Below are 15,431 nucleotides of genomic sequence, written 5' to 3'. Positions count from 1 at the left end.
AGAAATGAATTGTCTGAAGAGACATATGTGCTGACAAAGCAAGAGACTTTCTTGGGAAAGGGGTGCCTTGTGGAGAGCAGGAGGGTAAAGGAACCCAGGAGGACTGTTCTGCCGTGTGGCTCGGGGTCCCTGGTTCTCTGGTGACGGCATTAGTTTCTGGGCTGTCTCTGGCCAATCATTCTGACCTAGAGTCCTTCCTGGTGGCACACTCATTGCTCAACCAAGATGAATGCCAGTGAAGAGGATTCTGGGAGGTAAGTAGGACATGTCTCCTTTTGACCTTTCCCAAATGCTTCTAGTTGGTGGTGGCTTGTTAGTTCCATGTTCCTTACCAGGACTTCTTGTCCTAAAATAACTCATGTGAATAGTTACTATTTCACTTTCATCAAAATGAAAGTCAAAGAGGAGAGTGAAAAAGCTGGCTTGAAACTCAACATTCAAAAAACTAAGATCATGGCATCCGGTCCCATCACTTCATGGCAAACAGATGGGGAAACAATGGAAACAGTGACTTTATTTTATTTTCTTGGGCTCCAGAATCACTGCAGATGGTTACTGCAGCCATGAAATTAAAAGACGCTTGCTCTTTGGATTCGATGGATGCGAGTCTGAGTGAACTCCGGGAGTTGGTGATGGACAGGGAGGCCTGGTGTGCTGCAATTCATGGGGTCGCAAAGAGTTGGACACGACTGAGTGACTGAACTGAACTGCTCTCTGGAAGAAAAGCTATGACCAACCTGCTGCTGCTGCTGCTGCTAAGTTGCTTCAGTTGTGTCCGATTCTGTGCGACCCCGTGGACTGCAGCCTACGAGGCTTCTCTGTCCATGGGATTCTCCAGGCAAGAACACGGGAGTGGGTTGCCATTTCCTTCTCCAGTGCATGAAAGTGGAAAGTGAAAGTGAAGTTGCTCAGTCGTGTCTGACTCTTAGCGACCCCATGGACTGCAGCCTACCAGGCTTCTCCATCCATGGGATTTTCCAGGCAACAGTACTGGAGTGGGGTGCCATTGCCTTCTCCATGACCAACCTAGACAGCATATTAAAAAGCAGAGACATTACTTTGACGAGAAAGGTCCGTCTAGTCAAAGCTATGGTTTTTCTAGAAGTCATGTATGCGTGTGAGAGTTGGACCATAAAGAAAGCTGAGAGGCAAGGAATTGATGCTTTTGAACTGGGGTATTGGAGAACACTCTTGAGAGTCTATTGAATAGTTCAAACAGTTTCTGACAAGTACATTTGTTGTCTAGATGGACAGAGGAAGGCTTAGTACTTCTCACTCTTTCTGCTTTCCTGAGGTTTCTCTAGTATACTCTTATGAAATTCTTTCTCTGCTGCCTTAAAAGAAAGCAAAGGAGGAATCTGGACCAGTGCTTTCTAGATCAGAAGAGTATTCTTTAAATTCTGGTGTACGCATATGCCACTGGATTAGTCCAGATGAAAGGGTTCAGGGAAGTATACCTTCTCCAGGCAGCTCTTTAGTAAACTGCGGGGAGAGGGAAAGATTTCCTGATCCCCAAGCCAAGTAAAAGATGCACAAGCCATCTAAAAAAGGAGGGTAGTATTTCTTTCTGGCATGAACTTGCTCTGCTGGATCCAGCTGCAGCGCCACGCACGTCCACTAGGGGCCGCTCCAACGACCCAATCTGGGCGCGCAAACCGGGCGACGCCCCGCGCGTGCTCACTGGGTGTAGCGTACGCCTCTGAACCTCCGCGGACACCCTAGCTTTGGGCTGCTGCTCCCCTGGTGGCTACGCTAAAGCAAACCTCTAGCAGCTGGGTACGGCAGCTCTTTGGGGACAAAAGTCTTCCGTCTAGGGGGGGCTCCGCTTCGCGCTCACGGATCTTTCGGGCAGACCTGAGCCGGCAGGTATCAGAGGGTGCGCTGTGCTGCTATCGGGGACCAGGAAGAGGCCGGGCTTGCGCGGAGTTGAGGTTGACCTGGGCCGGGGCCCGCGGGACGCCGTCGCTGCCCGGATGTTGCGATGGCTGATCGGGGGAGGCCGAGAACCACAGGGACTGGCCGAGGTAAATCGCCGGGTGGACCCTGCCTGCCGCCGCAGCGGCCTAGCCTGCCCGAACTCTGGCTGCTGTCTGAGCCCGGCTCGCATCTGGACGTGGGACACCCGGCGGAGGCGGGGCCTGCGGGTTCCGAGGGCGAGGTCGGCGCGGGTGGGGGGCCCTTTCCCTGCTAGGTAGACCCCATTTCCAGGAGGTGTGGAGACGGAAACTGATGGAGTCCAACGACAGAATCAAGGATGCCCAACTAGTCTTCTGCCTACTTAAAGCAGTCTCATTCTAATTTAAAAAGCATCCAATTTAGTAGAGAGTAAGACGGTGTGACTGCAGATTTACACTTTTGGTTTGTTTGATATTTTGTCACTTCCCAACATCAACTGATACGTGCTCAGGGAATATGAAATTAGTTTCATTAATTCTATAAAACCAAAAAAGATGTGATTATTTTAAAAATCAATAATTTGCTTAAAAGTTAAAATTATATTCGAATTATTTTGAGTTCCATAGTCACACTTTCTTCATGGGGCGAATAGCTGAATAGACTTAAATGTTGAGAATAAAGTAATTTTGGAACCTGGAAAGTATTGAGGTCTGGAATTTATTTCAAATGCTATTCAAGAATAGGATTCATGTTGAATTCTCTCTCTTTTTTATAGGGAATATTTTTGATTGTTAAAAACGTGCGTTGTAAGGAGTCTTCTCCTTTTTAACTTCCTCATATCTTTGCAGTTGAGGCCTATTATTCGTTGTCTTAAAAAGTATTTCTTACTTAAAATTAGGTTTATTACAGATAGGCTTAAATTCTAAAGATTGTGGAAGAATTGTGGAAAATTGACTAGTTCCTATGTGATATATGTGACAGTTCCTTATTAACCCAATTCTTTTTTTAATCATAGAATTTGATTAACTAATTCTGCCCTGTTTAGCAAGCTTTCATTTGGAGGAAGTAGTGTACAGTTTTCAAACTTCTTGCATTTGCCTTTTCTCATCAAAACCACTGCTAGAAGGGCGATGGGATAAATGAAAAAATTACTGCTTTGGGTTAACTTTTTTTAAACATTAATGAGTGTTAAATTGTATATTTATTCGTGTAAAAGTACTTGTGTTTTATAACTGCTTTGAATTTGTACATTATCCGAACCAGTGATTCTTCGTTCATTATGCAGGAACTTTGTATCTAGGCTTCTAGTTTAAAGCAGTGTTTGCCTACTGGGATGGTTTTGCCCATCGGATGACATTTGGCAATGTCCAGAGACATTTTTCATTGTCATTATTGAGGGGTTCAGGGAGAGGTTGGATTTCTATTGACATGTAGTGTGTACAAGCCAGGAATGATGTTCAGCATTCTGAAATGCACAGAAAATCCTCAACAAAAGAATTACCTGGTCCAAAATGTCAGTATTGTCATGTTTGAGAAGCTACAATTTAGAGATTAAGGAAACAAGTTTTATCATGAAATAGTACTGGATTTGACTATAGGAATGGAATTGGTAAGATCTACCTTACAGAATTATTCAGTGAGTTATAAGCCATATGTGCCTTTATACAGTGTCTGGCATATGGACTGCCACTCACATGTTTTCAAATAGAAATGAAGGTGTGTAGGTCTTAGGACTAAGCATCATACTGTGTAAATTTACCAGTAATCTGTATCACTATTGTCCAAATTTGAATTTATTGAATTCATTGACTATGAATTATTTCATTTTTCCTTTGTTCATTCAGTACGCATATCAAGTGCCTGTAATGGCGTAGGCACTGTTTTAGTCTATGTTATATTTTACCCCTTTGACTTAAAGTTGTATTTCTGCCAAATTTTGAGAAACACCCATTTAAAAATATTGTGTTGGTTTGGCCCATTAGTTTTTTAGATCAGGTTTATTGAGGTATAATTTCCATAAAACAAAATGCATCCTTTAAAATTTATTTTGACCTGAAATTATTTAAATTTATTATGTGGATTTGTGGTAAGAGAAATGTTTTATGTTAAGTTGGCAGTTACTTAATATTAGGGGAAGTAATATATAGTATTAGGATATCATATATTACAGTTTCTAAAATCTTGTGTTCTTAGATGTATAGCATATTCAATATTATCTTTTATCATAATTATTCCAATATTATTATTGGAATTATAATTATTCCAATATTATCTTTTATCATAAATCATTTTATGTTTTTTTCTGTTTCCCCCATTACAAGAAATCTCCTTTACAGACAATAGGTGAAGAACAAACCCAGAACCCCTACACTGAACTGCTTGTACTGAAAGCTCATCATGACATTGTACGGTATCTGGTACAGTTAGATGACTCAAGGTAAGCAGCTCTAGTTACCCAATTGACTACTGTTTGGAAAGAGTTTTTTTTGGGAATTTTACAAAATTCAGAATCTAGCTTTTGTAAAAATTTTGGAACTGATCAGTAATAGCATTTAGTAGAAATTGACCTCAGTGGCTTGATGAAATATGTGTCTGAAGTCTTTTTGCTCAGAAGTTAGGGTATCATTTCTGGTGATTTGATGGTTATTTTTGCTTGTTCAAAGTTTTGGGTTTCTTTTTTGTTATTGTTTTTGAGTACTCAACAAATACTCTTGTTAGTTTAAAGGAAATGTGTGATTTTAAAATGTTGGTGGGAAAAAAAAAAATGTTGGTGGGAGTTTTAACTGTATGTTAAGGTGAATCTAAATTTGAGAACCAGCCCAGGTGGCACAGTGGTAAACAGTCCGCCTGCCACTGCAGGAGACACAGGAGATGCGGGTTTGATCTCTGGGTCGGGAGATCCCTGGAGAAGGAAATGGCTACCCACTCCAGTATTCTTGCCTGGAAAATTCCACGGACAGAGGAGCCTGGTGGTCTATAGTCCAGGGGGGTCACAGAGTCAGACATGAGTGAGTGCACGTGTGCGCAGACACACACACACGCACACACACACACCCCACATACACACAAAATGTTTAAATATCAGGTACCTCCCAGGAGTGTACTATTTTCAGTAGAAGATTAGAAAAGTATTTAATTTGAATTTTTTGTTATTCAAAATGTACCTTATTCTTTTTTTTTTTTTTTAACACCAAAAACAGTTTGTATTGGGTTATAGCTAGTTAGCAATGCTGTGACAGTTCCAGGTGAACAGTGAAGGGACTCAGCCATACACATCCATACATATCCACATATCCACTCTCCCCCACACCGCTTCCATCCTGGTTGGCACATAACATTGAGCAGAGTTCCATGTGCTATTCAGTAGGTTTTTGTTGTTATCCATTTTAAATATAGCAGTGTGTACATGACCTTCCCAAAGTCCTTAAGTATCTCTTCCCCCCAGCAACTTTGAGTTCATTTTCTAAGTCTGTGAGTCTCTTTCTGTTTTATAAGTTTATTTGTGTCGTTTCTTCTTAGATTCCACATGTAAGGGATGTCATATGATATATCTCCTCTACTTCACTCGGTGTGACACTCTCTAGGTCCACTGGTGTCGCTGCACTTGGCCTTACTCCATCCTTTTTAACGGCTGAGTAACATTCCCCCCACTTCTCTCTCTCTGTCTCTCTGTATATATATGTATATACACGCATATATATATCTTTCTTTCTTTATCCATTCCTCGGTCAGTGGACATTTATGTTGTTTCCATGTCTTGGCCGTTGTAAACAGTGCTGCAGTGAACATTGGGGTGCGTGTATCTTTTCAGGCCGTGTTTTTCTCTGGATATATCCCCAGGAGTGGATGTAGGGTCATTTGGTAGCTCCGTTTTTAGTTCTGTAAGGAACCTCCATACTGTTCTCCACAATGGCCTATACCAATTTACATTCCCACCAACATCGCCGGAGGGTTCCTTTCTCTCCACTCCCTCTCCAGCATTTGTTGTTTGTAGGTTTTTGATGATGGCCAGTCTGACCAGTGTGAGGGGATGTCTCACTGTAGTTTTGATCTGCATTCCTCTAATAACTAGCAGTTTTGAACATCTTTTCACGTGCTAAAGGCCATCTATTTGTCCTCTATAGAGAAATGTCTGTTTAGGTCTTCTGCCCATTTTTTGAGTGGGTTGTTTGTTTTGATGCTATTAAGTGTCATAAGCTGTTTGTAAATTTTCGAGACCAGTCCCTTATCAGTCACATCATTTGCAAATATTTTCCCTCAGTCTGTGGGTTGTCTTTTTGTTTTGTTTATTGTTTCATTGCTGTGAAAAAGCTTTTGGGTTTAAGTAGGTCTCATTTGTTTATTTTTGCTTTTATTTCCATTATTCTGAGAGATGGGTTAAAAATGATTTTGCTGTGATTTATGTCAGAGAGTGTTCTACCTATGTTTTCGTCTAAGTTTTATAATGTCTGATCTTACATTTAGGTCTTTAATCCATTTTGCACTTATTTTTGTGTGTGGGTTTAGAAATGATCTAATTTCGTTCTTTTACATGTGGCTGTCCAGTTTCCCCAGCACCATTTGTTGAAAGACTCTTTCCAACATTGTGTAGTCTTGCATCCTTTGTCATAGATTAATTGACTAGGTGCATGGGAAAATGAACCTTATTCTATACTTCCTTGCTAACATGTATAATGTTGTGTTTAGTATATTTGCAAATAGAGAAGGTGTATAGGTCTTAGGACTGTAGATTTAGCTTGTTATTGATCTGTAGATCTGTTTTATTAAGCCTCTGTTCAACTATATGCTTATCCTTTGTAGCATCTATCACAAATAATGATTACACAAGTAATTGTGTAACTGTATAAGAGAGTGAGGGACATTTTTTTTTCTTATTCTCCACAGTATCCTTAGTACCTGGCATGGTGCCTTACATGTAGCAGGTAACTAATTGTTAAATGAATGAGTGACTCCCTCAACTATTAAGTGTACATGTTGCATGCCATCCTGAATCCCTAACCCCACTTCTCTTGTCTCTATCAACTACTCCACTATCATCTCTTAACTTTCTCTTTTGTCTTTGATACCACCTTTATTATTTTTCATCCATTTTGAACTCAGTGGGTGACTGCTCCTGTGATTATTTCCAATTCTCAGTATCATTGCTGATGTCCTTTAACCTTGTCTTCTCTGCTTTTCTTATGTCTTTGGTGTTTAGTTGATTGTCCCACATGCAGTGCAATTCTGGCAATACCTGGAGTTGTGTTGAATTTTAAAGGTTAAGAGGACAGTCCTGTTTAACAGTCCCTTCACCACAGTCACAGCTGCAATCTCTGGGGTTCCCAGGCCACCTGCACTTTTGGCCAGTTAGCTACAAATTCTCACTACCCCCTCAGGTTTGATAATTCTCTAGAATGACTAACAGAACTCAGGAAAGCACTATATTTATGATTACAGTTTTTAAAAAATTAATTAAATTGGAGGCTAATTACAGTATTGTAGTTTTTTGCCATACATTGACATGAATCAACAATGGGTGTACATGTGTCCCCCATCCTGAACCCCCCTTCCAACCCCCTTCCCATCCCATCCCTCAGGGTTGTCCCAGTTCACCAGCTCTGAGTGCCCTGTTTGCATCGAATTCATGCATTGAATTTGGGCTGGTGATGTATTTCATATATGTAATATACATGTTTCAGTGCTATTCTCTCAAATCATCCCACCCCCGCCTTCTCCCACAGAGAATATCTGTGTCCCTTTTGCTGACTCACATATAGGGTCATTGTTACCATCCTTCTAAATTCCATATATATGTGTTAATATACTGTATTGGTGTTTTTCCTTCTGACTTACTTCACTCTGTATAATAGGCTCCAGTTTCATCCACCTCATTAGAACTGATTCAAATGTGTTCTTTTTAATGGCTGAGTAATACTCCATTGTGTATATGTACCACAGCTTTCTTATCCATTCTTCTGCCGATGGACATCTAGGTTGCTTCCATGTCCTGGCTATTATAAACAGTGCTGTGATGAACATTGGGGTACACGTGTCTCTTTCAATTCTGGTTTCCTCAGTGTATATGCCCAGCAGTGGGATTGCTGGGTCATAAGGCAGTTCTATTTCCAGTTTTTTAAGGAATCTCCATACTGTTCTCCATAGTGGCTGTACTAGTTTGCATTCTCACCAACAGTGTAAGAGGGTTCCCTTTTCTCCACACCCTCTCCAACATTTATTGTCTGTAGACTTTTTGATAGCAGCCATTCTTACTGGCATGAAATGGTACATCATTGTGGTTTTGCTTTGCATTTCTCTGATAATTAGTGATGTTGAGCATCTTTTCATGTGTTTGTTAGCCATCTATCTTATTATAAAGGATATGATTGGGGCTATCCAAATGAAGAGATACAGAGTCAGGTCTAGAAGGACACCAAATGCAAAGTTTCTGGGTCCTCAGGACACATCCCCCTTTCAGTGTATCAGTGTGCATCACCAGTGAGGAAGCTCCCTCAAACTTTGGGTGTCCAGAATTTTATTGGGGTTTTTTTACATGGGAATGATTATTTCACTTATTTGCCACATGACTGAACTCAGTTTCCAGTCCTTCTCTACCTGTCGTCCCCTCCCTGAGCCCCCAGGTTGGGAGGTTAAGATGATATCCCATGGCTCAAAGTCCCAAACCTCTAATTACATGGTTCATATTTCCCACATGGCCAGTCCCCATCCTTACATTGTCTAAGGGTCTACCATGAGTCATCTCATTAACATAAACTCAGGTGAGGTCTGAGGGACCCAGCTCTCTTTTAGAAACCAAGGATAAGTCCAGCCAAATTATTGTATGAACACATGCTCCTCAGATTTTTAAGATTTCACATTGATTGCTATCCTTCAACCAGAGAAGGCAATGGTACCCCACTCCAGTACTCTTGCCTGGAAAATCCCATGGACAGAGGAGCCTGGTGCGCTGTAGTCCATGGGGTCGCTAAGAGGGACTTTACTTTCACTTTCCACTTTCATGCATTGGAGAAGGAATTGGCAACCCACTCTGGTGTTCCTGCCTGGAGAATCCCAGGGATGAGGGAGCCTGGTGGGCTGCTGTCTTTGAGGTCGCACAGAGTTGGACACGACTGAAGCAACTTAGCAGTAGCAGCAGCTATCCTTCATAGTGTCTTCTTGACTATTCTTGTTACATAGTTTGAAGAGTTTGAAGAAAAGGCCATCTCGTAGAATAATGATCATTGTACAGATACTGATATTTGATTGCATTTTCCCAGTGTGGTGCTTGTGTGAAGGCTAAGTCTCTTTAGTTGTGCCTGACTCTGTGACCCTATGGACTGTGGCCTGCCAGGCTCCTCAGTCTATGGGATTCTCCAGGCAAGAATACTGGAGTGCGTTGTCATGCCCTTATCAGGGGATCTTTCTGACCCAGGGATCGAACCCACATCTCTTATGTCTCCTGTGTTGGCAGGCAGGTTCTTTAATACTTGTGTATACTTCAGTTATTCAGTGATGTAGTAAGTGTTTTGTCAATAGTACAAAGCTATAGAAGAGAATATCAGCTATCTATTACCATTGTCAAATATCAGCCCAAGCAGTGACTGCAGCCATAAAATTAAAAGATGTGTGCTCCTTGGAAGAAAAGCTATGCCAAACCTAGACAGTGTCCTAAAAAGCAGAAACATCGTTTTACCAACAAAGGTCCATATGGTCAAAGCTATGGTTTTTCCTGTAGTCATGTACGGATGTGAGAGTTGGACCATAAAGAAGACTGAGTGCCAAAGAATTGATGCTTTTGAACTGTGGTGTTGGAGAAGACTCTTGAGGGTCACTTGGACTGCAAGGAGGTCAAACCAGTCCATCCTAAAGGAAATCGCCCCTGAATACTCATTAGAAGGACTGATGCTGAAGCTCCACCTGATGTGAAGAGCCAACTCATTGGAAAAGACTCAGATGCTGGGAAAGATTGAGGGCAGGAGAAGTGGGTGGCAGAGGTTGAGATGGTTGGATGGCATCACCGACTCAATGAACATGGGTTTGAGCAAACTCTGGGAGATGGTGAAGGACAGGGAAGCCAGGTTTGCTCCAGTCCATGGGGTTGCAAAAATTGGGCATGACTGAGCAACTGAACAACAGCAACAAAAGCAAACAATTTATTGCACTATTTTGTGCGGTGACATTTGGGTAGGCTCAGCTTGATGGTTCTGTTGTCTGTGCCAGGATCAGCTGATCTTGTTTAGGTTCATGTATGCTTATGTGGTTACCTGGTGGATTGGTTGGGGTTGGCAGGTTCACGGTGGTCTCAGCTGGGATGACTGGGGATCTCTCCATGTGGTTGCTCGAGTGCTATTTCAATAGGAATGGAATTTAAATACTGGTAAAAGGGCAAGCCCCAGTGTAAAACTCTTCAAGTCTATTTTCAGTATGTTTGCTGCTGTTTCATTGGTTAAAGCAAGTCAGAAGCTGGCATGAATTCAGTAAGTTGATGAATGAACTCTATCTCTTGATGGGAGAAGCAACTAAATCCTATTGCAGAAGGTGGTAGATATAGGGAGGGAGATTGTTGGTCACGTTTATTGTATACCACAGTGAATCTAAATGTCTTGAATAGATTTTAAAACAGGCCAACTTTTTTGGCTTTTGCAATCAGGTGAACATATTACCATATGAACCACATTTAATTCTTTGTCTTCAAGTCATGACTATGTCAGAATTTGCATGTAATTAGGTATGAAGTTTTTCACTCAGTTGCAGACCTGAAGAACTTTTGATCTCTTTTGTTTGAAAAAATTTAATTCTGTAGTGTACTTTTAAAAAACCTGAAAGAGTCATTATTGGTAAGAATTACATTAAAAATATGCAAGTGATGTAACTGTTATAAGCAGAAGAGCGCAGTGTTTTCATTCTTAATGTAATAGTTTAGATAGTTCAGATATAGCTTTCCCATTACATATGTTCATTATTTATGCATTGTCAAATTACAGAAATACCTTTCCAGTATTTAAGTAGTATATCATTATTCCTTTTATGTTTTTATTTAGTTTTTATGGACATCACATTCTGGATTTTTGGTCAACTGTTGTAATCCAGGTTTCACGCTTCAGGTCTTTAGATAATATCATTTTATTGAGAATTTTGCAGAAGGATTTTCTTGTTTTCTCGGTGGCTCAGCTAAAACCAGTGAGTGGAAAATTTTCTCAGATTGGTTTTTGAAGATACCAAATAAATCCTGTATAACCTAACAGACAGCTGCCTTTTCTTTTCTTCTTCAGTATTTTTTGAACATGAAGTGAGGGTCATATTGATTGGGAGATCACTAAAGAAGGCTAAGCCTCAGCAAGAGTCTTCCAAAAAATGGACTGTGCTAAAATTGCATGTAATACTCTAGCATTTGACACATTAAACTAAACTGAGTTCATAACACATTTTAAGAATAGTTTTCTCTGTTGCTCATTTGACCATCCCTTGCTTCTCCAGGAAACAGACAAGGTTATGTAGGATGGTGATCATGACTGGAAAAGAATCAGATGACCCATGAAATGCCAGGCTGGAGGCCAGCGTGTACCCCTAGGATGACTGTGAAGCTGTACATTCACAGGGGTCTAAACAAACAGTACAGTTTGATAATTCACTAACAGTGAACAATATGCTACATCTTTAAGAAAATATTCTAAAGCTAAGAATAACATTTAGAGAATAGAGATCAGTAGTCAAGACCATTTAGATCCTCCTAATACCTCAGTTTCCTGGGAAGTAGACAATAAAATGGAGTTAAGCATGAAAAAGTATTGTTAGAAATACGAAAGGAAAGGGAAGAAGCAGGATTGGACTAGGGGAGCCATCTCAAACTGTGATGGAGATTTGACCAAGTCTCTGTAAGCCCAGTATGGACTCTGGAGGAAAGAACGCTCTTTAGATGGTCCTGCTTTAGGGAAATAACTAGGGCTGTCTAACCTGCATTGCTTGGACACTGGCTGAGGGTCATCCAGAAATGTGCCCTGGCTTCCACCACCTTGCTTCTGTCCCGGGGACTGGGTGCCAGCTGAGAGAGTTTGCGTGCGTGCTTAGTCGCTTCAGTCGTGTCCGACTCTGAGACCCCATGGACCATCGCCTGCCGGGCTCCTCTGTCCATGGGATTCTCCAGGCAAGAATACTGGCGTGGGTTGCCATTTCCTTCTCCAAAGAGGTAGTTTAACTTCAGCTCAAAAGCTGAAACGGACTCTGAAGTCAACAGCTGGAGGCAGATTCACTGCCTTCCTCGTAACTGGGCAGCTAGTCCTGTCTTGAAGGGGTATCTGCAAGTCAAGATCTATACTGCCTTTCTATACAAACTCTATCTTGAGATCAGTAGTGTTTGATGAGAGGACATTTTCTTTATAGAAGGATTCAAGCTAGGAAGAATGATAGAATTGGACTGTTATTTTGCCATCTCTAATAGAATAACAAATTTAGGCAATGCTTATTGATAGCTGTTAACATCACAAACACACACACACACAAGATTGCCAGAAATTGTATTTCCTATTGGGGAATATAAACTCCTTATGAAGAAGTAGTCTTACCAGATAGTCAAATTTAAATATGATTAAGTCTCTAAAGGTCTCAGTTTACTAGAAACACAAGGGACACAGATGCATATCAAATGATAACGCAAGAAGGTAGCTGACAAAATCCAGAGTGTGAGAACTCTGAAGACAAATGCATAATTACAAGGAGGAAAATATACGAAGAGAGAATAAAATAAGAGAGACTTTAGAGATATATCGGTCAGTTGCAGTATATGAACCTTATTCATGGACTGTATCATCCATGAGGTCGCAAGCAGTTGGACATGACTGAGTGTCCAACTTTCACTTTTCACTAGATCTTACTTCTAATATACTTAAAAAACATTGTGAGACAAATTTGATTACATTGTGGTGATGTTAAGGAATTAAATGTTAACTTATTTGTGATGTAAATACGTATTGAAGTATTTATTGATGAAATACGGGATTTGCATCAAAATAATCTGCAGGGGGCGGGTACTGACTGTGGTACAGATGAAACAATATTGGTCATAAGTTGATAACTATTGAAGACATGTGATGAGTACCTGGAGATTTTTGTTATATTGTTCTCACTTTTATATGTATTTAAATTCTTCATAATGAACAGTTTAAAATGATATACATTTGATATAGAGGGAAAAACCCTCCAGTTTAAAAGCTATTTTTGTTTCAGATATTTTTTCTTGGATATTATTAGAAGTAGGAATCACACACATAGACATGAACCCATCAGCTTAATAGCTAGATTACCAGCTAGCAAAAAGCTGGATTAAAGGATGTAGCTTTGATATACAACCACAGTGGGTTTCCTAATTTTCACCCTGAGTTATGTAGACTTATTCACTGAATTGTTGGTACAGCTGGACATTCGCAAGCTTCCCACTCCGATGTAAGTTTACCTCAAAAGTAAGACCAAACCAGACTGTTCCCTTGCTGTGCTGTGCTGTGCTTAGTCGCTTAGTCGTGTCTGACTCTGTGACTGCATGGACTGTAGCCCGCCAGGCTCCTTTGTCCATGGGACTCTCCAGGCAAGAATATTGGAGTGGGTTGCCATGCCCTCCTTGTTCCCTCGCTATGAACAGACAAATCTCAGAGAACCCAGAATGGTCTGATCTGAGCATACTCAATGAGTTCTTTAACCTTATTTATTACTCAGTGGGACAGAGAGAGGCCAAGGATATTTCTGTAGTAGAAATTCCTTCCAGAGAAGGCAATGGAGCCTGGTAGGCTACAGTCCTTGGGGTTGCGAAGAGTTGGACACGACTGAGCGACTTCACTTTCACTTTTCACTTTCATGCATTGGAGAAGGAACTGGCAACCCACTCCAGTGTTCTTGCCTGGAGAATCCCAGGGACGGGATTGCCTGTCATAGTGGGCTGCCATCTATGGGGTCGCACAGAGTTGGACACGACTGAAGCAACTTAGCAGCAGCAGCAGAAGTTCCTTCACAGGTATTTGAGCTCAGAGAGATGTAGTTTGCCACCAATTTAAGTCACACAGATTTTTTTGTATTCTAATACTTATAAACTTGATGTAGTTTAACTTTGTGATTTGGGGGAGGTGAAAGCTTATCAAAGATTTTACCTTTGCAAATAACTGGGAACTAAAGATTTTTCTGTCTTTATGCTATTTGTGAGACGTTTGTATTAGAATTGTGTTAATTAAATACATGTGCTTGTGCTTAGTTGCTCAATCGTGTCCAACTCTTTGTGTTACTTCAGTTCAGTTCAGTTCAGTCGCTCAGTCATGTCCAACTCTTTGCGACCCCATGAATTGCAGCATGCCAGGCCTCCCTGTCCATCACCAACTTCCAGAATTCACTCAGACTCACGTGTTACTTAGTCAAGGGAAAAATTTTTTGATGCTAGAGTAGATCATGAAAGAGTCAACAGCATAAATATCTATGGTTCCTGAAAATGCTTTGAAGTTGACTTCAGCTTCTCTTACAAGTTTCTGTCTACAAACTTCTCTAATTTTCTTCAAGTAATTCTAGCATCAAGGTAAGTAAAAGTCTATTTTAAATGAAAATTTTGACATTTTTTATTTTTGTCTGGTTTCTGATATTAGCATTTTTCAACTTTATTATAAAACTATATATTATTTTAGTTGCATTATGATTAGAAAGTACTTGTGGATTTGGTGGAAAGGGACTTCTGCATTGTCATAATAATACTCTATTTTTATTTTTCCAGGACTTTATGGTTATGTAAATATTGAATACAAGAAAATTTATGTTTAGGTTTATGGCTTATCATTTTTTATGTCCTTTAAGGTTATATTTGAATCTGTAGCACCTTTGATTTAATTAAAATAAATTCTCCTGAATAAGAACTATTAAATAAGCACTTAAGTGAGGGCTATAGGAATTATTGCAGTAATACTTTATTTTATACAAATCTTTTTGTACTTTTGCTGTTCTTTCAGCCCACAGTTGGCAAGAATGAGAATACTTTTGCTGAGCTATCCAGAGGAAGGTGTTTATAGGAACTGATTCCTATAAATTGAAATAAGCATTACAGAATTCTCAGTGGATTGATTATTTGGACCCTGTAGCATTCCATCATACTGCAGGCTGTGAGCCCTTCAAAGACAGGAACTTAGCTCATTGATCTTTACTTTCAGGATCAAGCATATAAATATATAAAATTAATGCTTAATGTATAGGTAAAGCTTACTAAAGATTTCTAGAATAAGTAAATCATTGTTCAGTTCAGTTCTGTCGCTCAGTCGTGTCTGACTCTTTGCGACCCCATGAACCGCAGCACGCCAGGTGTCACTGTCCATCATCAACTCCCAGAGTCTACCCACACCCATGTCCATCGAGTTGGTGATGCCATCCAACCATCTCTTCCTCTGGCGTCCCCTTCTCCTCCTGCCTTCAATCTTTCCCAGCATCAGGGTCTTTTCAAATGAGTCAGCTCTTTGCATCAGGTGGCCAAAGTATTGAAGTTTCAGCTTCAACATCAGTCCTTCCAATGAACACCCAGGACTGATCTCCTTTAGGACTGT

At 40.5% G+C, this 15,431-nt stretch overlaps 1 protein-coding gene across 2 annotated transcripts in view; it reads left to right on the top strand.

Moving 5' to 3' along the window:
• The first annotated feature begins 1,684 nt into the window (after positions 1-1,684).
• WDR41 (WD repeat domain 41) overlaps positions 1,685-15,431 on the top strand; it is a 47,528-nt gene continuing 33,781 nt past the window's right edge. For both annotated transcript variants that reach the window (XM_010847629.1, XM_010847628.1), the window contains exons 1-2: positions 1,685-2,024; positions 4,218-4,333. In XM_010847629.1, coding sequence (XP_010845931.1) covers positions 1,974-2,024; positions 4,218-4,333 — 167 coding nt within the window. In that variant the 5' untranslated portion in view covers positions 1,685-1,973. The remainder of the gene's footprint in view (positions 2,025-4,217; positions 4,334-15,431) is intronic.

Source organism: Bison bison, unplaced genomic scaffold (genome assembly GCF_000754665.1).
Source record: "Bison bison bison isolate TAMUID 2011002044 unplaced genomic scaffold, Bison_UMD1.0 scf7180017864252, whole genome shotgun sequence".
NCBI classification, from domain to species: domain Eukaryota; kingdom Metazoa; phylum Chordata; class Mammalia; order Artiodactyla; family Bovidae; genus Bison; species Bison bison.
Note: the sequence above shows the minus strand (reverse complement) of the source record. Positions and strands in the feature narration are given on the sequence as shown.